The sequence below is a fragment of the Eptatretus burgeri genome, chromosome 7 (genome assembly GCF_056783735.1).
Source record: "Eptatretus burgeri isolate ZD-2024b chromosome 7, Ebu_testis_v1, whole genome shotgun sequence".
In the NCBI taxonomy this organism is placed as follows: domain Eukaryota; kingdom Metazoa; phylum Chordata; class Myxini; order Myxiniformes; family Myxinidae; genus Eptatretus; species Eptatretus burgeri.
In genome coordinates, this window is record NC_140967.1 from 54,355,119 (window position 1) to 54,378,771 (window position 23,653).

A 23,653-nucleotide genomic window follows, 5' to 3' on the forward strand; every position below is an offset into this window, starting at 1 on the left:
TATAGCATGATATTTCAAAAATGTAATGGACCCGATATGCTCTCATTGATCAGGCATTGCGTGGCGGAGGAATGCGCTTTACCCAGTGCCCTTTTAGTGTATTTATGTTTTCATTCACAAACGCTTTCAAATGGTTCTGTGATCGGCTTTTTGCGATGTATCGGCTTCGATGTCCATTGGCACGCAAAATTTCAGCTTACTTCATCACCGGGAAGGTACCGATCTTTAATATCAGTGAGTGAGTGAGTGGGTTGAAATAACATTATACAGTACCAATAGAAAGTCCACACCCCCTTTTCAAAATTTTCGACCTTTGTTACCTTACATCCTGGAATTAAATTGCATAAAATCAGACTTTTTTTTTTTCTACCTTAATTTACACATCGTAACCCACAACTTCCAACTGAAAAACAAGTTCCACAGATTCCCGAAAAATATAAAACTAGAATGTCTTGGTTGGATAAGTATCTACCCCCCCCCCCCATATAATAGCAATTGTAAGTTAGCTCAGGTGTAACCAATCACCTTCAAAATCACACACAAAGTGAACTGACCTCCATCTGTGTTAAATTGTAGCGATTCTGATTATTACCTCCACCACCGAAGGTGAACGAGGTCATGGTTTTCACCCCTCTGTCTGTTTGTTTGTTTGCAGGATATCTCAAAAGGTTGTGGACGGATTGGGCCGAAACTCGGTGGACAGGTTGGGTGTGTGGAAAGGACGAATCGATTCGATTTTGGTGAAGATCCGAATCTGGATCCGGATGCAAGCTTTATTAAATTTTAAAGTGATTCTTCACCATTGAGAGATCGGGCCAAAAAGTATATATAGTATGATATTTGAAAAATATATTGGGCCGAATAAGTTCTTGTGCATCAGGCAGTGAGTGGCGGAGGTATATGCTCTACCGAGTGCCCTTCTCGTACCAGTATAAAATCAGCTATTGCTGTCGGTTTCCTCTTTTGGGTAATGCATTTCACTGCAAAGACTCAGCCTTGAGCACCAAGGAATTTTCAAAAGACCTCTGGGATAAAGTTGTGGAAGGGTACAGATCAGGGAATTGATATAAAAATATTTCAAAAGCCTTCAATATCTCTTGGAGCAATCAACACAATCATTACGAAGTGGAAGGTGTATGGTACCACCAAGACCCTGCCTAAATCAGGCTGTCCCACCAAACTGGATGACCAAGCAGTTGTAGCCTGATCAGAGAGACCACCAAGGGGCCATTGACAACTTTGAAAGAGCCACAGCCTTTATGGAAAGGATTTGTCACTGTGTGCATGTGATAACAATATCTCAAGCGCTCCACATGTCTGGTCTGAACGGTAGGGTGGCAAGAAGGAAGTCATTACTCAAAAATTGCCCAACTTGAGTCCCATTTGAGGTATACAAAAGAAAAAAACATTCCAGAGATTCTGAAGCCATGTGGCAAAAAGTTTTGTTGTCTGACGAAACCAAGATGTCACTTTTTGACCGAAATGCAAAACGTTATGTTTGTTGCAAACCCAACACAGCACATCACCCAAAGAACACCATCCAGACTGTGTGGCATGGTGGTGAAAGCATCATGTTATGGGGATGTTTCTCATCAGCAGGGACTGGGGCACTTGTCAGGATAGAAGAGAAAAATGGATGAAACAAAATATGGAAAAATGCCAGAGGAAAACCTGCTGCCCTCTACAAGAAAGCTGAAATTGGGACAAAAAGTTCACCTTTCAGCATGACAATTTCCTGAAGCACAGAGCCAAAGCTACACTGGAGTGGCTAAGGAGCAAAAATATAAATGCTCTAGAGTGGCTCAGTCAGAGCCCCGACCTAAATCCAATCGAAAATCTGTGGCATGACTTGAAGATTGCTGTCCATCAACACTCCCCACACAACTTGGCTGAGCTCGAACAGTTTTGTACAGAAGAATGGGCAAGTATTGCCCAATGAAGGTGTGCCAAGTTGGTGGAGACCTATCCCAACAGACTCGCACCTGTAATTGCTGTCAAAGGTGTTTCTACCAAGTATTAACTCAGGGGGGTGGGCACTTATCCAACCAAGATATTCTAGTTTTGTATTTTTAATTAATTTTCTGAAATTTGTATAATTTGTTTACATATACCCACACAAAAACATACAAGGTACTGTGCAAAAGATTGGGTTATTTTCACTTTTGGGGTGCAACCCCCCTTTCAACATAGGTAGATAATAATTCAAATTTCTATGAAATATCACAGTGACTTTGAAGGATATGAAATACATTAGGAAATAGAAAGTTGTTTTTTTTTTTAAGTTTTATTTTTGCTCTCCATATTATATTATCACGTGGTTGTAATATCCCTAACCACAATGAAAATATGCAGGAAACAGTTTGTGGATTTTTATACAGTAAATAATAATAAAAATTAGCGAATAATCAACACCAATTACATGAATGCAAATTACATGAAACTATTTTGGATGAAAGCAGCAAATGAGTGAATATGTGAAATTGGTTTTCATCATCTTGTTCCCTTGCTTGAAAGTCTTCGAGTGGGTTCAGAATAGCACCCCCCGGGGAAAAATCCCTTTATTATAGTTTTTCTTTGCAGACAAGTGTAAATAATTATGAAATATGAGAGTACAACTCAAATATGCCATAGTTCTATTCAAATTTAAAAAAGAAGCAACTTTCAACAGAACAGTGTGTGAAGATCCAAACTCTGTGAGAAGGGCACACTATGAAGAAAACAGCAAAACAGCTGACGATCTCCTACAATGGTGTGAGGCACACTTTGCAACGTCTGAAATAAACTGGCTCAGCACAAGAACACAACTTCCTTCACCTTCGATGGCGGAGGTAACAAGTAAAGGCAAGGAAGACCCAGAACAACCTCCCCCAAGGAAAGACAAGCACTCACTGAAGTTGCTCAGCTTATGGGATAGAATAAAATGAAGTCAGTCGGTGAGAAATGAAATGACAGGAAGCCTGAACATTACTTCTCATCTCGCACTGTGTGCAAAAGGCTGATGGCAGCTCAGGCCTCCATGACAGAGTTGCAGCAAATAAACCAATGCTGAGACTACATAATAAGGTGAAAAGACTGAAGCTTGCAAGGAACCACAAACATTGGGTGACTGAACAATGGAATAGGATACTCCGGTCTGATGAATCGAAGTTTCAACTTTGTGGATCTATGAGACAACAGTTCAGACACTGAAGAGAGGTTACAGAACAAACGAGAGAATAGAGGTTTGGGAAAGTGAAGGTGGGGGGAGGGGAGGCTTGGAGAAATAAGTTGTAGGGGAGAAAGCCAAATTCCTCAAAATCACCCTGGGTGGTCTAAACTTCCAAGTCCCCAAATTACAAACTGTTCTTTATACGCACAAGTCACCATGCATGACTCACCACTGCTTATCACAAGCATTCCCTGGTGGTCTTTTGAGAATAGCTATAGCCTCATGGCCTGGTAGATTGCCAACAAAGTAGTGACAAAGAGTTGGGATAGAGGCCAACAGAGTACAGCAATGCTTTGTTCTCAAACACTTGCCTTTACTAATAATAATAATAATAATAATAATAATAATAATAATAATATTACCTACAACACCAAAGGTGGATGGAGGTTGTTTTCACCCAATTGTCTGTGAACAGGATATCTCAAAAAGTTGTGGACGGATTTGGAGGAAATTTGGTGGAAACGTTGGGTGTGTGACAAGGACAAAATTATTAAATTTTGGTGAAGATCTGGATCCGGATCGGATATATTTAAAGTGCTTCTGCACCATTGAGAGATGGGGCAAAAAAAAAAAAAAAAAACCAATGTCACCTGCAGGGTGACCCGTATCTTGCCAAAAGGTGACCACATGTGACTTCTTTAAGGTCACACTGAGGTGAACAGAGCTGCTATCCACCAGGAGCGACTCCTTGAGGAATATCTGCCTACGAGAGATTCCGATGAGAATCGTTCTACAGAGTAACCATGAAAAATATGCTTTTGCCTCATAACGTCACCAATTGACGTCATAATGTCTCAAGCTTGACATATCTAGAAAGCACTCATCGAGGTGTTCAATTTGAGGTACTACACGATATGGTTCCTAAAACTTGAAAATTTGACCTTGGGGTCAAATATGTTTGACCTGAGGGGCTAACCATGAAGGTCAAGGCCAATCGCCACCAAAAATTAATCAGCTGAGCGCCAGACCATGAACTATATTCCCATGAAGTTTGAAGACGATCCGATCAAAATTACTCAAAAAATAAGGGTTTCGTCGACTCCCCTGATTTGCGACAAAGTGACCTTGACCTTTGACCTTGACCTTCAAAATTTTATGCGCTGAAAGGGACCTCTATAGGCCTCTGATATGCGAAGTTACAAAAATTCCCAATGATAACTGTGCTCTGCAGAGTGATTTATACGTGATTACAGACCAAAAAAAACAAAAAAACAAAAAAAAAACATATGAAGGTGAAGGCCAATCGCCACCAAAATTTAATCAGCTGAGCGCCAGACCACGAACTATATTCCCATGAAGTTTGAAGACTATCCGATCAAAATTACTCAAAAAATAAGGGTTTCGTCGACTCCCCTGATTTGCGACAAAGTGACCTTGACCTTTGACCTTGACCTTTGACCTTGACCTTCAAAATTTTGTGCACTGAAAGGGACCTCTATAGGCCTCTGATATGCGAAGTTACAAAAATTTCCAATGATAACTGTGCTCTGCAGAATTTTTTATACGTGATTACAGACAAACAAACAAACAAAAATAAAATAAAATAAAATAAAAAATCATACAAGCTGACTAACATATCTTGCAAAAACTTCGTTTTGCCAAGATAAAAAACCATACATCACACGATATCTCAAAAAGTTGTGGACTAGTTATGACGAAACTTGGTGGATTAGTTGGTGACAAGAACAAGCCTATTTGATTTCAGTTCAGGTCTGGATCCAGAACCGACCTATCAGTGGGAAGCAAAACTTAAACTGTTCAGCCTCACGGAGGTATGCGTTCTACATGCATATATATATATATATATATATATATATATATATATATATATATATATATATATGTTATTATCTATATATTAATACTGAAGGACCAGTTTTGTGCTCCTCCTAGCGGTTGCGTCACGTTTTTCTCGGTACTGTGACCTGGACTGAAAGAAACTTCGTACCTGTAAGAGTGCATCGCACATAGTGGCGATAGTCAAACTTCAACTCTGAAGCAGAATAAACACTTTTCGTTTTACATTCGTTTACATGGCGACGTGTGACGACACCGCTGGGAGTCGTCAGGACATCATGACATCATCGGTTATTCGCTGACGCCATTACGTCCGTCATCAGAAAATGACTGCTGAGAGGTGTAATTACTAATTGCACTCCTTGAAAATAGCGTCTGCAATGTAAAACCCTCTTCTGCACATGCTGACTTCCTCAGAATGTGAATTTGACACAAAAAAATGTAACAAGAAACTTTGTACAGTAGACGCCGCTTTATAAATCCACCATGGGACCACGCCGTTTGGATTTATTAAGCGGAGAACCTATTTTCAGCCACCTTCTGGATAGATAAGACAAAAAGCGAATGTCGTTAAACACTGCTTTATGCTACAAAAACATTGATTTATCAAACGGTGACAAGGGGATTGTTCAAAAGAATCTCTCCAAGGTCGCTTGCTTGGGAGGGAAGGTTTTACGCAAATGTTCCTTGATTGAATCAGTCACGTGGCGGAAATCGGGATGGGCAAAACCTGAGAGCTGCAGTCCCTTGTCCAATTTGGCAAGTGCCATCCGCATCTCTGCCGCTGTTGGCATCGGCTCGGGTTCGTCGTCGCTTTCTTCCCTTGGCTATTGGGATTCGGGGTCGGAGGGATTCGAGCGGCGGCGGGATTCGAAGTCCGTCACCAGTTGCTGTTGTTGGTTTTTTTTTTTTTTTCTCACTCTGCAGCAGCGCATACTACATCAAGCTTAGGTTGAGACCGCGCACGTGCCAAGCAGGTGGATTTATTAAACGGAGGATTTCTCAATGTAAAATTCCGTTCCAACTCATTTTGGTCACAATCAGCAGCTGGATTTTATAACTGTGGATTTATAAAGTGGAGTCTACTGTATCTTTTATCCATATATTAATACTGAAGGACCAATTTTGTGCTCCTCCTAGCGGTCGCGTCACGTTTTTCTCGGTACTGTGACCTGGACTGAAAGAAACTTCGTATGTGTAAGAGTGCATCGCGCATAGTGTCAATAGTCAACTTTCTACTCTGAAGCAGAATAAACACTTTTCGTTGAGACAGGGGCGAGGAGTGAAGAGGCGGGGGGCAAGGTAAGCAAATATTTGGGCGGAGGTAAGCAAATTGAAAGCAGGAGACAGGGGGAAATGGGGCGGGGGCCGGGTTGAATGAGGCGGAGTTGAGTGTGAGGGGGGTGGACAGGGGGTGGCGGCCCGGGGGCAGGTGGGGTGGAGAATCAAAAGACGGGGGCAGGGAGTGAAGAGGCGGGGCTGGGGTAATTACATTTTGGGCGGGGGTAAGCAAATTGAATGGGGCAGGGGCGGGGGATGAGTAGGCGGGGCAAGAACACCCTGTCCAGTCCATGTCCCTCGAGTATGTGTGAGCTGGTGAAGGTGGTTGAATGAACAGAATCAGTCTGTGACGGGGTTTCAGCTAGTTATTAGTTCCCAACCAAGGAACTTGAATGCAGGAAGAGGCCATGAGACCGATCAAAGTCTGCGCTATTTATCATTACAAACCTATGGTTGTTTGGCTGTACGCTCTCCTTTTAAATGCTGAGCATCAATTAAGGAAGTAGCATGTACCATTTTGAGTCTTTAGTACGACTTGGCCAGGGTACAAACCAATCTCCAAGACTCAGAGTAGATGCTCTAACCATAACACCACTGAGTCTGGAGATGAACAAAGCCAATCAAGTTATTGCTTAATGGGAATAATTTAAACAAATGTTAAAATTTACCAAATGACCTCCTAAGCATTCACGTCACAAAAATTAGTTTAGCTCATTACATCGGAGTCATCGCATATACGATGTTGATCTTCCATCGTCTAATGTCCTTGCATGCGATGTGAATACGTACGAGAAACTGCTCCCTGAGCCTTGGGTTACTGTGGGAATAAAAGATTAAAAACGAAAACAAATCTGTATACTGTTGACTGTCGATATCAAATTTAGGTAATTAGGACCAAGAAGACAACCACAACCGGTGGTTCACACTACGATGTGTAGCTACATGGATAAGTAGAGGAAACCAGCATGCATTGGGACATCCTCTCCAGCAGCCATTCTTGGCTAAAGACATCAAATTCCAATGTGTTGTTCATAATACAAGTACCAAAACAATGGCACTTGCAAAATTATGATTCAAGTGCCAATGTATTCTGTTGGCATCAAAATTCCATCGTTTTGGGCAAGAAGGTGCTCGACTCTCGAGGGAGTGTCCCAAGGCACCTTGGTTTCCTCTCCAGATCAGGGACGTTCTTTTGGGCAATCACTGCGCTGAAATTGGGGATAAAACCAGAAAAAAAATAAAATCACAACATTTTTAAACTTACCAGATATTCACGTTGGTGACGTTAACAATGCAAGTTCCTCTCTCTATATATACAGTATGTACATAATAGAAAACAGACTAGATCGTTACTCGGTAGAGCACATCCCTACGCCAAACTGAACAGTTCACATTTTTTTTAATCCCACCGAAAGGCTGGATCTGGATCCGGACTTCAACCTAAGTCAAATCAGTTTGTCCTTGTCACCTACACAACTCATTCACCAAGTTCTGTCATAATCTGTTGACAGCCGTTTGAAATATCATGATATGTAATCATTTTTTTGGCCACATCTTGGCAATGGTGAAGAATTACTTTAACAATATTAAAAACAAGGACAAATGTGTCCAAGAGCAGCGTCCTAAAGGTTTTGTCGGCTAAAAAAAAACAAACAAAAAAACAACAACTCCCGCTATTTCGTCACGTGCCTTGATTAAGCCAATAGCGAGACCCGTCATAATGTATTTACGAAATATAGTGTATTTACGAAATAACAATACATTAAATGGAATAATCTTTAAATAGTAACGTGAACTTTTCGAAACTTTAAAGCAAATGTCCAAATATATTTAAAAGTTCATGATAGACGCTCTCTAAAGGAACCATCAATGCGAGGATGTGTACAGGTGTTTAGTATTTAAGGAGATCCGGATCCTGAATATAAAAGAGCCGAGTCCTAATATAAAGGTTTTGTCTTCACAAGAAGAAGAAGAACAACAACAACAACAACAACAACGCCGAGCTCTCTTCGAGCAGCGTCTCGCGTACTAAAAATTATTATATCCAGATTCGGATCTTCACCAAAATCGAATCAATTTGTCCTCACCATACAGCCAACTTGTCCAGCAAATTTCGTCCAAAACTTTTCGAGATGTCCTGCTCAGACAGACAGATAAACAGCGGTGACAACATCACCTGCATCCACCTTCCAAAGCAATAAGTCCTTCTAAATGTAACGTTAAACGCCTAGTACGTGCTTATTCACTTATTACGTACCATCGAATCAAACTAACGTACTACTATGTATGTATGTATGCACCATGTAATCAAGCCTCATGTCCGGTATTAAACCTTACATACACCATTGTGTACACTGTAACTCACGCAGAATCACGTGCTTGGTTCTCAACGCAGCAACGACGAGTACAATTCCCGGAGTGTCAATGTTCCGGTGAGCTGTCCGAGCCTCGTGTCACCGTCCTGACCAATCACACCTCCAACGCTCCACGCAAAGCGACGTCGATACAGCAACACTCAATGGCAGCACATCGAGAGCGGAGGCGGAGCCAGTTTCCAGTCACGAACGTGACGTCTTCCCAAACATGCGAAGCCACGCCCACTTCGTCTCCATTTACGCTATCGCACATTTGTTGTTGTTGTTGTTGTTGTTTTAAAAGTACTTGACAACAAACTTGGAGAGGTAATTTCGCGTACGCTCTTCGAAGGGTACGTATTACAATCATATTCCTGGGATCTGACTACAATTTAAAATTCTGACGACGTATTAAAATTAATCTTTTTTTTTTTCCTTAAATCCTCTCGAATTACCTGTAGATCTCCTTGCTCATCTTCACACGTCAGATTTTTTTTTTTTTTTTACGTTTGCTCTCCTTGCCGCTTTGTTCATTCGTTTATCCCTTCACTTCGATCGTTATAAATTTGGCGGTGAAGCACGTGGTGTCTCGGAGAGCGGTGTATAACTTCAGAAGCGTCTGCATGGGATTGATAAATAATGCTTTGATTTACAGGAATTTTTTTTTCAGTCAATATCACATCATACGTAGTGTTCAATTAATGAGCATTGTCGGTAAGAGACGATTAAACTTGATCAGTGTCAACAATCGATGAACAGCATCCTCCACTGCACCCCCTCTCCAAGTCGGCGATTCGCGGTGGGTCTTCGATTTATTCCCCCCTTTTCGATGCTTCGTTCCCTCGTCCTAGAACGAAGCATCCTCATTGTGGGTCACATCATCATCATCATCATCATCATCATCATCATCATCATCATCATCATCATCATCATCATCATCATCATCATCATCATCATCATCATCATCATCATCATCATCATCATCATCATCCGTATTTCATTAATCAACCGAAATCTCTTATAAATACTCTCATTCATATGATGTATAATGTGATGAATCCTGACGGTTGGTCTCCCCTTCCTACCGAGAGTCCACATGACGCACGATGCCCTGAGGATCCTGATCCTTGTGTGACACCCTCTATTTTATTTACTTGTAAAGGTCAAGGTCGCATAAATTGACCTGAAATCGATACTATAATGGAGATGAGTGTTTATTTATCTCCCTCTACAGATGAAGCATCAAGGGTCCACGAAACTCAGCTACATCGTACTGGGTATCCATGACTGGATCGCCATCGTTTTTCGCTCATGAGTGAAAATCTACATCCTCGCTCGTTATTTCCCGTCACTTTGTGCTACATTTTCAAAAAAAAAATTGCTCTGCCAACATATTTTGTGTCTCCACGTGACTATCTGTCTTCAGTTGTTACAACCACCGAATTGGTCCCTCAGGAATCAATGGCTCATTGGGGGGAAAAATGGTACATAAAAAATATGTATATATATATATATCAAAACGTCATGGTTGCAAAAAAAAAATCTTCAATTTTCATCCGATTCACTTGAATTTGGAGCAGAGTTTGCATGTTGGGTCACTCAAGATCTTTTGAGGTCAAAAGGTCAAGGTCACCTAATATCGTCAATTTTTATTGACACCCTTGGTGCGGAGGCATTATGTTTCCGGCTTGTCTGTCCGTCCATCCGTCCGTCCGTCCATCCGTATTTTCGTTTACGCGATAACTCAAGAAGCAAATTGCAGAATTTCATCAAACTTGGTACAAAGGTGAAGTTAGACAGGGCAATTAAGTGATTAGATTTTGGCCCAGATATGATAAAGGTCAATGGTCAAATATCTCAATTCTCAAGTGTTTGTGCGGGAGAGCAGAGGCATACCCATCGACCGCGCACAATCGAATTATTTTTATGCCTCCACACCAAGGGTGCCGGAGGCATTATGTTTCCGGGTTGTCCGTCCGTCCGGATTTTCGTTTACGCGATAACTCGAGAAGCAAATTGTAGAATTTATTCAAACTTGGTAAAAAGGTAAAGTAAGACAGGGCAATTAAGTGATTAGATTTTGAGCCAGATGTGATAAAGGTTATGGGTCAAAGGTCAAGGTCAAACTCTGAAATTTTACTGTTTACCCCCTAACTCAAGAAATATTGGACAGAATTTCATCAAACTTGGTATAAAGGTAAAGTTAGACAGGGCAATTAACTGATTCGATTTTGGGCCAGATATGATAAGGGTCAAGGGTCAAATATGTTGATACTCAAGTGTTTGTGCGGGAGAGCAGAGGCATACCCGTCGACTGCGCGCAGTCGAATTGCTGTAGTTAGTATATGTATGTGTGTGTGTGTATATATATATATATATATATATATATATATATATATATATATATATATATATATATATATATATATATATATATATTTTGTTACCTGTTTTTGTCATGTATAGCATATGGAAGATGAAAAATAATAAGAAGAATAAATTCATTATGGATGCCGGTGAGTTTTGCATTTTCAGATGCTTTCTAGTTATGATTTGTATTTGCTTCCACCATGTGGCGCTACAAGATACACACTGACATCGAGACAGTTGGGGTCCTCGCAACACCTTAAACCTCTTGGAGTACGACTTTGTTTTGTTTTTTTTTACCCCCTAAAACCACCCCGTGTGCCCCCCTGAGTACAACCCCCAGTTTTCAACTCATTCCATCTGGCAGTTGAGTGCGTAGAAGACAAATATCCCACATGAAATTTAATACACGACTTGGTAATATGGCTTTATAATACAACATCTGTGCATCACAGATTGAATGGATAACTCCTTAAACAATATTCCTCATTTTTATTACCGTTGGTGATGACAATAACCTCGTACATTTTGTCCTCAATAAAATGATGCCACTGGTCCGTACTGTAAGCACTTGTCATCAAGGGTGCTCATCCAAGCTCATTGATTAGGTCACTGAACTGGTTCCTTTCATTCTGATACACAGTGCCGATAGAAAGTCTACACCCCCTTTCAAATTTTTTACCTTTTGTTGCCTTGTAGCCTGAAATTAAATAAAATTAAATCAGGCTTTTTCCACCTTTATTTACACATCGTAACCCACAACTTCCAAGTGAAAAACAAATTCTACAAATTTCAAAAAGATAATTAAAAATAATTAAAAATAGAAAACTAGAATATCTTGGTTGGATAAGTATCCACCTACCTGAGAATACTTGGTGGGAAGCACCTTTGACAGCAACTACAACCGTGAGTCTGTTGGGATAGGGCTCTACCAACTTGGCACACCTTGATTGAGCAATACTTGCCCATTCCTCTGCACAAAACTCTTCAAACTCAGGCAAGTTCTGTGGGGAGCATTGATGGAGATCAATCTTCAAGTCATGCCGCAGATTTTCGATTGGATTTAGGTCAGGGCTATGTCTGGTCCACTTTAGGACATTTATATTTTTGATCCTTAGACACCCAAGTGTAGCTTTGGCTGTGTGCTTCTGGTCGTTGTCATGTTGAAAGATGAACTTCTGTCCCAAATTCACAAGAAACTTGCAGAGGGCAGCAGGTTTTCCTTTAGGATTTTTCTGTATTTTGCTCCATCCATTTTCCCTTCGATCTTGACAAGTGCCCCAGTCCCTGCTGATGAGAAACATTCCCGTAACATGATGCTGCAACCACCATGCTTCACAGTCGGGATGGTGTTCTTTGAGTGTTCTGTGTTGGGTTTGCTCCAAACATAACGTTTTGCATTTAGGCCAAAAGGTTCCATCTTGGTTTCATCAGACAACAAAACTTTTTGCCACATGGTTTCAAAATCTCTGCAGTGTTTTTTGGCATACCTCAAATGGGACTCAAGGTGGGATTTTTTTGAGTAATGGCTTCCTTCTTGCCACCCTACCGTACAAGCCAGACTTGTGGAGTACTTGGGTTATCGTTTTCACATGCACACAGTGACCAATATTTGCTCTAAAGGCACGTGGTTCTTTCAAAGTTGCCATTGGCCTCTTGGTGGCCTCTCTGATCAGTCTCCTCCTTGCTTGGTCATCCAGTTTGGAGGGACAGCCTGATCTAGGCAGGAGCTTGGTGGTACCATACACCTTCCACTTCTTAATGATCGTCTTGACTATGCTCCAAGGCCTTTGAAATATGTTTATACCCATCCTCTGATCTGTGCCTTCCCACAACTTTATACCGGAGGCCTTTTGAAAGCTCCTTTGTGCTCATGGTTGAGTCTTTGCTGTGAAATACTCTACCCAGTCGAGGAAACTTTCAGGAACAGCTGATTTTATTCTGAAATAATCAGAATCACTGCAGTTTAACACAGGTTGAGGCCAATTAACTTTGTGTGTGATTTTGAAGGTGATTGGTTACACCTGAGCTGACTTACAATTGTTATTTTTAGGGGGGTGGACACTTATCCAACCAAGATATTCTAGTTTTGTATTTTAATTGATTTTCTAAAATTTGTCGAATTTGTTTTTCACTTTGAAGTTGTGTGTTACTGTGTAAAAAAAAAAAAAGTGGAAAAAAGTTTGATTTAATGCAATTTAATTCCAGGCTATAAGGCAACAAAAGGCAATTTTTGAAAAGGGGGTGGAGGCTTTCTATCGGCATTGTACCAAACCCAACTGCGAGGATACCAAACATTACTCCTGAAGATAGACAGCATCTGTAAGAGTCAGCCACCCTTCAATGCTAAAATAACAAGAGTAGGATGTATTAATGTACAAACAATATATCAAACAGGTAGAGCCAGTTTAGTAGCAGAAGTTAAGAAGCACAAATAGGATATTACTCGTGTTAGTGAAGTGAGGTAGCTGGGAAAATGGAAAGCCTTAAACAATATTTAATGATTAATACACCAATAAAAAGGGCTGACAAGATGGTCTAGACTTCTAGAGGTACAAACATTCACCTCTAAGTTTAGCCTGGGATTGAATCCTGACCCAGATATTGCTAAACTGGAGGTTTTTGGAAGTGACAATAAGACAATTTGTGTTCTAATTCTCAAGTGTATAATTAAATTTAAATTAAATATATGTTTTAAAGGCTGTAGAAAATAAAACAAACCTTTTTCAAAAGTTTACCGCCATTGATGCACCGTCTTTTGCACCACGTTATTTATTTGGATGCACCACGCCACATTGTCTGTTCTCCTTCCACATTCAATTAGTTATTCGTGTTTGTTATTTGTGTCCTTTTTAAGATGTCCTTAAAAACAGTAAGTTTCCTGTTTGGAATGATTTTCAATTTTGTTTGACTGCCAGATGGGCAGACAGACTTTAAAAAAATTACCTCGCTCTTCTGTGCGCATGCGTGATGAAGACACGATTTAGTCCATACAATTTCAATTTACCAAATTCAGGGTCAAAGTACCGCTAAACTGTAGGTTCATGTTTCGATCCATGTTCATATTCGTGTTCCGCAGTCTTCAAAATGAAACCTTCAATTGAAATCAAGTTGTTCCTCGATCATAGAATGACGCCTGTAGACAGACCGATATATAGATAAAGTGGACCAATTGCTTAACCCCACTTTTCACTTCGTGTGCGGGGTAAAACAATGCCTTGCGGGATACCTCAGAGGTAGCATACTTACTTTTGAATTGTCTACACCCAGGTCAAAAAACCAGTAAAGACCAGTAGCTTACTGGTCAACTGGTACCAGTTGAAAACCAGTAGCCAACTGGTACCAGTAAAGCCAGTTGGTTTCTTACTGGTTTTAATATGGAAATTGGAATAGAGTGATATATTACCAGTTGAAATTCAATTGTATTTATCTAACTGGTATCAACTGGGACCAGTACATTGTAACTGGTATCAACTGGGAGACCAGTACATTGCAACTGGTATCAACTGGGACCAGTACATTGTAACTGGTATCAACTGGGAGACCAGTACATTGCAACTGGTATCAACTGGGACCAGTACATTGCAACTGGTATCAACTGGAACCAGTAAGACTTTAACTGGTACAAATATGAGCTACTGGTTTTTTCAACTGGGAAATTGGAATTCTGACTGAATTTAACTGGTACCAGTTGAAACCAATAGAGACCAGTTAAAGACCAATTAGAACCAATAGAGACCAGTTGAAAATGTGTACTGGTTTTAACTGGTTTTTCAACCTGGGCACTCAATTTGATTCCTGACCCAATCATAGAAACTGTCAATCCTGGTGCTTCGCAGGCAGTGCATTGGATCAATGAGTGTGCCGTCCTTTGAAGGGAACTGGTGGATCTTAAAGGTCGAAATATGCCATTGGATGCCTGTACCATGAACAACTTCTAAATTTAAACTAGAGCACCCTTTTCAAGGTTGGTTCAATTCCAGAAATGTTCTTGACTGCTGTGAGCAACCAGATGGTCTGTGAAGCATATATGGGTCCTTGGCTGGACTTAAAATGTACAAAAACTTTGTAAAGTTTAGTTGGATTAATGTTCATAAATGCATGTTTTAAGAGGCAACATTAATTTGTTAATATATTGACTTTGTTTGAAGTTGTATTCATAAAGCTGCATGATTTCAATCGCTCTTGTATTTCTTTCCCAGCCCCTTTTCCGAGGCTCAATTACCAAGTCAAGGTCCTGCTGCATGAGGTCTCGGGCCCTCCTTGTTGGACTGGGACTGCAGTCACCGACTACGGCAACACGAGATATAGATCTGTCTAACGTTCCACTGCCACCACCTCGTCACTCGCTGGTGGAACTTTTGCAGCCCTGTGCACCCCTCATCGCCTTAACTCGGCCTTACGGAGAGAGTGAAACAAACAAGGAGTCAAAAGAGCGAACTGAGGCTCCGTTGTCACCGTCACCCTCACGATATACATTGGGTGACGGGCGGGCGTGGGGTGTGAAGGTGAGACCGAAGGGTGTGGCCTGGGTGGTGGACACATCACCTTGGGTTAGACCGAAGCACAGGATTCGCCGAAGATCGATATCCGGTAAAGCTTTGAGTTATGATTATATTGTTGTGCTAATTTTTTTTTCATTCATCATGAAATGCGAACGGATTTTATACTACCTTTTTTCGTCAGAAATACGACAATGATATTTCTCAGTATTATAATAAAGTTATTGAGTTATGATCACCAAACTATCATTGTTAAATAACTCCACAGTGCATTTTTCATGTCATTGTGAGATGAATTTCTGTGTTGCGACAGATTGCCTGCATACCGACCGCCCATCGATAATGGCAGCCATTATGGATGCAAGAGGCTTGACCACATGCCATAAACCTCAACACGTCATCTCACCAGAAGAAGTTCGACAGCGAAAAGTGCTGGATCTGCGGCGCTGGCAAGTCATGTCAATTGCAAAGTGATCTTAATCACCATCCTAGTCAGGATCCCCATGCAATTCAAAGCAAAAGATAAAGTGATTTCTTCCAGTCAAGGGCTACAAATGTTGACTTGTCATGATTTTTCTACTGTTGGAGGAAAACTTAGCATGCTGGTCAGTCCTTCAATCCCTGAGCTGTGTATATGGGCCTTGAGTGTTAATATAAGCAGAAGTCCTGATAGATTGATCAAAGGCAGTTTTCCCCTGTTTTCCCCTCCCTGCAGGTACTGTATAAGTCGACCACAGTACCGACGATCATGTGGCCTATCTTCTGTCATCTCATGCTGGAATTTCCTGTACAGCAAATTGGGTGCTGGCAGGCATGTAAATGCACATGCACAGCACACCAGTTTGTAATGTGTGCCTGTTTGGTTTGATATTTAAAAAAACAACATTATCCATCTGCATGCTTTGTAGCCATCAGAACAGCCAGAATAACTTGTGTTGATGATCCATTAGCCACTGAGCATTGAGGGAACTTTTCATCAGTTGGCCACTGAGCATTGAGGGAACAGTGTCTAATCTCTATCATTGTTAGCCCGTCCACCCATGCAGCGGGTGACAATGGTGTGTGTGTGTGCGCGTAAGAGATAAGTCTGTGCATAAGAGAGAGAGAGTAGTTTTCTGTGGAATAATTCCCGGGATGAATTAATATCAGTGGCCGTGGATAGAGGAGACCAGTTCTGAAGTGTAAAAAAATTAAGAAAATTAAAAAAAAATGTAGAAGCAGATCACACTTTATAACCCATGAAGAGTAGGACCATGAATGTCGAGGTCTGACAGAATTAATATTCCCAAGGATGTGTTTTTTTTAAAGATCTCTGTAAGGTTCTTCTTCATCATTTGCGAAGCGCCAATTATCACTGGCCCAATTTTGGCACTCTTCAGATTCTCGGGTCTTTTCACTTCATTGCTGAGATCTTGGTAGTTGGTCATTTTCTTGATTTTGGACGAAGTAGGAGGATGACGACAGCAATGCATACCAATGAAGCTCTCAAGCATTTACCACGTTGGTATGCATTGCTCTCTACGCTATCGCTGATGATTCGCCAACAAGTGATGCAACTGGTCCGGTAGCTGAGGGGGTGTATAGCATTGGGATCCTCATGTGTGTACTACGTGTGAACGTCTGTATAGTTGTTGAGGAACTCTGGGAAGGGTTCGAAACGGCATAGTGCTTACCTTGTGTAGGTATTCTTGGGTTGCTTTACACAGCTTATTCGGCTGGAGGAGTGAGGGAGGGGTCAAATATATATATATATATATATATATATATATATATATATATATATATATATATATATATATATATATATATGTATTATATCTGGTACGATGGCCGAAAGGTATGCATTCACCTCGAAGCTGTCTTTCCTGGGCTTGCATCCTGACCCAGTTATAAACTGTCATCCCAGTGATTCATAGGCAGGGTGATTCACCAATGTGTGTGCCATTCCTCGGATGGACATGACACTGGTGTCCTGTCTGCCAGCAATAGTTGGTGGACATAAATATTCCACAGTGTCCTTTACGAAGATTAGGCGAGCTATCGCCAGCATCCTGGCCAAATTCCAAATTCATGTCCTAACTACTTCTAGCAGAGGGATGGCAAACCACCCAGTAAGACCCTGGCCTAGAAACTTATTCGGTGGAACCACCGCTATGTAACATAGAGTCTGGTACATCGGATTGGGATATATGATACACATATCGTACGCTAGTACTGTACTCCATATGTACATGTGGAGGGATGGTATTTATTAGGTATGCATGGCTTTTAATTTTAAGCAAACTTTATCTCACTTTACCACCCTACTTAATACGCCACATTCATTGTGCATTAATTGCGCCACAGCTGTGCTAATGGAGATGAGGCACAAAATCAGTTCATACTTCTCGTGTCTTCTAAGATATTTTTGTACTGGTAACTGTTATACTACTACTACTACTACTACTACTACTACTACTACTACTACTACTACTACTACTACTACTACTACTATTACTACTACTGTCATGATCCTCATTACTCCCACCTTCTTGTGGGTTCGGCCAATAAAAAATTTCAGTCCAAGTCTCACAGTACAGTTGACCAGGCCTACCTCTCGACTGAAGGTGGTACGAGTTTGGAATTTGGTCACACTGACAGAGATAGCTTGCCTACTCTTCATGAAGGGCACCATGGGATATTTAACGTCCACCAACTAATATTAGCAGACGGGACACCCAGCCTAACATCCATCTGAGGTACAGCACGTTGCAACGCCTTCTGGTAGCTTGAACGTGTTGCTGTGTTTAAGCCCGGGGAGTAACTTCTGAAATCTATCTATCCGGCTTCTTCCCCACATCTTTTTTCTTTGTTCCTTTCACACTTCTTTCTATTTTTTTTCACAATTCTCTTTATTCATTCTAATTCTTGCCTTTTCTTCTCTTTCATCTCTTTTACTCTCTATTTCTCTCTTTTGTTATCTATCTCTCAAGGGAAAAGTGAGTTCTTGCATTAATTTTTCTGCAAGACTCACTTGGCTGCGCCTGGATAGATTTGCAGGTTAGAGGAGTAGTGGCTGAAACCCAAATCCTATCCAGATTCCTCCTGACGACTCCATCTTTGCTCTTTACCTCATCAGGTTCCTTCTTTGTCTTCAGTTTAATTTCCTGTGAAACACCAATCAGTTTATAGGAGGAGATTGGGACCATACTCTTTGCAGAGCGTTGGTGCTGCTAAAGGCCCAGTCACACCTTGACGTTTTAGCCAGCAATGGCAACGTATCAAAATGTATGTACAACGCTGGCTTACGTTGAACTTTTGATGTTTTTTTTAAAGATTCGGACGTATTCATAACGAGTTGGTCGAATGCATAACATATTAGTAACGGACACAGAACGTTTTGTTGTGTTATAGATAACTTATACCAACGAATGCTGAGCCTGTTGTCGGCGTTCACAACCTATGCCCAACGATAGTCTAACTTATGCATAGCGCGCTGCACGTATCGCCGACGATCACGTGGCGTAGCCTATTAAAAGGCTGCCGCACAACGATTCAAATCATAACCGCCGGAGAAATGGAAGTGTCAACATCGCAGTCACACCTTGGCGATCTTGCCAGCGTATGCCGACTTCTGAAAAATGCGTCTAAAACGCTGGCGCACGTCAAATACGGTATGGGTAAGTTTGGTATACGTGAATAGAACGCTAAAGTACGCTATCATACGTCGTAGTAAGTGGAGTACATCTTGTAATTTAAAACGTGTTAACAATTTTACGATGTACTTGCCGTATGCCTCACACGTTCCCATGCGATGGGAATAAGTTGTACGCACGATATGCGAACGTTGGCACACGTCGACACACGTTACTTGTAAGCTACTCATAAGTCGAAACATGTCGAGCTAATGTCTAGCGTACCCGAAAGTTATTTCTAACTTATGAGTAACGTGGTTTGAACCAATTCCTTACGTATTTCCAACGCACATTGACGTATGTAGACGTATTTGATTGACATCTTCCAGACGATCAAATAACTAAATGAACGTGTTTCTAACTTACAACTACCATATAATGGCGTATTAGCAGCGTTTAGGGGAATTGGTATATAAAAATGGGGTTCACACAGGAGGAACCTGTCAGTGTTCCAGACTCCATGGTTTTTTAATTTTTTTTTTCTTCGGCATGACGGTGATGTTGACACTTCGATTTCTAGTGCGGTTATGATTTAAATCGTTGAGCGGCAGCCTATTAATTATATTATATTATAACCGCACTAGAAATCGAAGTGTCAACATCACCGTCATACCGAAGAAAAAAAAAAAAAACAAACAAAAAGAACCCCCCCCAAAAAAACAGGGAGTCTTGAACACGATGCTAAACATTACATCGACGTGTTTCGACTTATGAGTAACTTACACGTAACGTGTGTCGACGTGTGTCAACGATCACGTAACGCGCCTACAACACGTTACTCAGAGGTTAGAAATAAGTTTCGGGAACGCTAAACATTACCTCGATGTGTTTCGACTTATGAGTAACTTACAAGTAACGTGTGTCGACGTGTGTCAACGATTGCATAACGTGCCGACAACACGTTACTCATAGGTTAGAAATAACTTTCGGGTATGCTAAACATTACCTCGACGTGTTTCGACTTATGAGTAACTTACAAGTAACGTGTGTCGACGTGTGTCAACGATTGCATAACGTGCCTACAACACGTTACTCATAGGTTAGAAATAACTTTCGGGTATGCTAAACATTACCTCGACGTGTTTCGACTTATGAGTAACTTACAAGTAACGTGTGTCGACGTGTGTCAACGATCACATAACGTACCTAAAACTTCTGGCCAGCGTAGCGGAACGTGTGAGTCATAAACTGGCATAAGTCGTAAAATTTCAAGCATGCCAAAATTTGAGGACAACCGCAAAGTACAACGATGAAAGCCAGCGTACTACGACGTATGGCAGTGTTTTTTAGCGTGCTCTCAATGTTTCCAAAACTTACCCATAACATATTGGATGTGCGCCAGCATTTTAGACAAATTTTTCAAAAATCGGCATAAGCTGGCTAAAACGTCAAGGTGTGACAGGGCCTTAAGCAGTCTCCTTGGCTATTGGGTACAATCCTGGACGGGTCACCACTCCGACACAGTATACCAGCATGCTGGCACTCATTTTTGCCGACCTTGGAAGGATGACAGGCCGATTTAACCCCATCTGGTATTAATTCAGCAGCTGAGCGGGATTTGAACTCAGGACCCGAGGATCCAGGGCCCACCACCCTAACCATTTAGACAACACCAGGCATAATCAGTTTATAGTTGGTCAGGAATCAAACCCTAACTAGACAGCTCAAAGGTAAGTGCACTACCTCTGCACCATCCTGTCGAACCCTATTTTTGTATATTGTGTAAGGTTAATTGAATGAGTGATAACAACAATGCTGCTCAGATGACGATCAAAGAGTCTGTGAACTTGTGTGTGTTCATGTATATGAAACAGCTTACCCGCCATCACACAGGAGCAGGGTCTGGCAATCCTGGGATTCCAACCACCGTATGACAACATTCGATTTGGACCCTTCACCGGAAACACAACACTCTTGCGGTACATTTACCATGGTTTTAATTCCCCTTAAACCATGTCTGAGCCCTGGCCATACCACACAGCTGTCTCACGGTTTTTGCATCAGAATCCATTTTTGTTTCTTTCCAATAGTTGAGGATATGGCTGATTTATTGTTAACCCTCATCATACTGTATAAACTACATGTTGATTTTGATCATTCACCTCCATGTGCTATTGATGGTATCATCAGAGCAAAGCCTTCCACCTGATGTTGCGTGCACAATTCCTTCCGATATTAGTCACTAGCAGGGTGACCCGGTGTTGCCCAGGTGAGGGGGGCGGGGGGTATTGAGAAGTAGGAGAAGCAGGAGAGCTGGCAGGGCTGAGAATGGGTTAGGCAGATCAGGGACAGGAGAACTGACGGGGTGGGGGACTGGAGGGAGCAAGAGAGCCAGAACACCAGTGGGTAAAGGCGTCTTAAGGGAACACCAGTGGGTATCTGGGTCTTAAGAGTATTTAAGGTCGAAAAGTTTTACAGGTCATTGGGGTATTAAGGGTGTTTGAGGTCTTAAAGGGTCTTTGGGTTCTTAAGGGTCTTCGAGGTCTTCCGGCTGTAAAGGGTCTTAAGGGTCTTCAAAACTTGTTAGGGTCTTGGGGGTCTTCAAGAGTCTTGGGGATCTTAATCGTCTTTGGGGTCCAAAGGCTTTTTGGGGTATTCGGGGTTTTAAAGTGTCTCAATTGTGTTTGAGGGATTAAATGGTCATAAGGGTCTTATGGGTCTTTGCATCTTCGGGGTCTTAATTCCCAAGCATGCAAAAAGTCTTCTCTGAAGCATGTAAAAAAAAGGTGTTATGGTTTTTCGGGTTCTTTAAAGGCTGAGGTTGTGGATGAAAATACACGAAGGACAACCTCCGGGTTGGACTCGGTCTGTGTGCAAAATTTGGTGATTGTCGGTCCAGCGGTCCTTACAAAAAACGCGAACAAACAAATAGCAAACAGACATCTGATTAATCTTATTTATTCGATGTTGCAATGTTATCTTTGTTTTTGTTATTTATTTTGTAATTAGAGTGCCACGCTGTGGTAGAAGGACACATTAAGCTGCTTTATATACCTTAACATGGTGTGCGCATTAAAACATGGGAATTCCAACGGATTTTTTGAAGTACTAGTATGTGCCGGTACGTGTGTGGCCGTACGTGCAAAAACAAAAACTTTCAAACTGCATGCTAGAAACAACAACCACACAGGCCGTTCCTTCGCTCTCGCGTGCCCGTACGTGTGTGGCCGTATGTACAAAAACAAAAACTTTCAAACTGCATGCTAGAAACAACAACCACACAGGCCGTTCCTTCGCTCTCGCATGCCCGTACGTGCGTGGCCGTATGTGCAAACCAAAAAATAAAATAAATAAACTTTCAAACAACCACACAGGCCGTTCCTTCCCTCTCGTAAATGACGACTGGATTGGGGCATTGTGTTTATCTATAAATGCGCATAAGAAATCGAGAAATTATTGTAATACAGTAAGTCATCACTATCCGGAAGTGGTGCGTGTCCGTACGGAATGTTCACATGCATTGCACGAATTATCGCTTGTATTGAAGTAACAACTGCTGTGATACTTCCACACACAGAGTTAATTAAAACCAGGTTTACCTCCCTGTCTTTGCTTGCCATGACATTCGCTGCCATTGACCATTGCCACTCCTACGCCACGGGAACTAAATGGTGCCCTTTCCCCATTGGCCGCGCCTACGCAGCAACGTGTCTTGTCATTGGATTGGTAAATAAATGGCCATAACTTGGGAAGCACTTGTCCGATTAATATCAAACCTTGAAAAGACACATCCTCAGGTCCCCAGCAATATACCTGGCAAGTTTCAATTAGATCGGACCGGTGGTTGTTGAGAAACAGCGGTCACACACACACACACACACACACACACACACACACACACACACACACACACACACACACACACACACACACACACACACACACACACACACACACACACACACACACACACACACCTCATGCATTTATAGTAGATACATATTCAATGAACGGGCATGGCGTGGTGATTTCGGATAGGAAAGGACTGTACACCACTGACCGTAGCAGAGAGCTTTGGCTTACCAAAGCACGAAAACGATGAATGTATTATTTATTTAGTTAGGTTCCAATTGTGCGTGGAGTCAGACCAGCTGTGCAGTGAGCCAATGGGTGGAAGACACGGCTCGACTAATTAGGTGTGCTTGCCTTTGGCCGTGTTATATGTCACGTGATGTCTGTTAACTAATAATGAGATCGCACGTAAATGAAAAGGCCAGAAAAGTGATCTTTAAAGACTCAGCTGGTGGATGAAAATACCTTTCGGACAATCAACGGATCGTGCCGTGTGCCAAATTTGGTGGTTGTCGGTCCAACAATCCTTGCAAAAAATTCGAACAGACAGACAGACAGACAGACAGACAGACAGACAGACAGACAGACATCCAATGAATCTTATTTATGAGATTTATTTGAGAAATATACAAAATTTTATGTGTGGCCATTATTTCAACCACAAATTCCTTGCTGTAT

The 23,653-nt window shown here is 41.5% G+C and overlaps 2 protein-coding genes across 10 annotated transcripts in view; one reads left to right on the forward strand and one right to left on the reverse strand.

Annotated features, from left to right (window-relative positions):
- The window catches only part of LOC147023286 (glia-derived nexin-like), a 33,000-nt gene extending 24,154 nt beyond the window's left edge, over positions 1-8,846 (reverse strand). The window contains exon 1 of the mRNA XM_085888524.1: positions 8,652-8,846. The gene's annotated coding sequence lies outside the window, so the exon portion shown is untranslated. The remainder of the gene's footprint in view (positions 1-8,651) is intronic.
- Positions 8,847-9,193: 347 nt separating this feature from the next.
- Positions 9,194-23,653, forward strand: part of BIVM (basic, immunoglobulin-like variable motif containing) — a 39,212-nt gene continuing 24,752 nt past the window's right edge. The window contains exons 1-6 of one of the 9 annotated variants that reach the window (XM_085888533.1): positions 9,194-9,439; positions 9,875-9,955; positions 15,210-15,600; positions 15,823-15,958; positions 16,225-16,320; positions 20,998-21,102. In XM_085888533.1, the coding sequence (XP_085744659.1) occupies positions 15,252-15,600; positions 15,823-15,958; positions 16,225-16,320; positions 20,998-21,102 (686 nt within the window). In that variant the 5' untranslated portion in view covers positions 9,194-9,439; positions 9,875-9,955; positions 15,210-15,251. The other 8 variants (XM_085888532.1, XM_085888526.1, XM_085888527.1 and 5 more) reach the window with 8 other exon arrangements.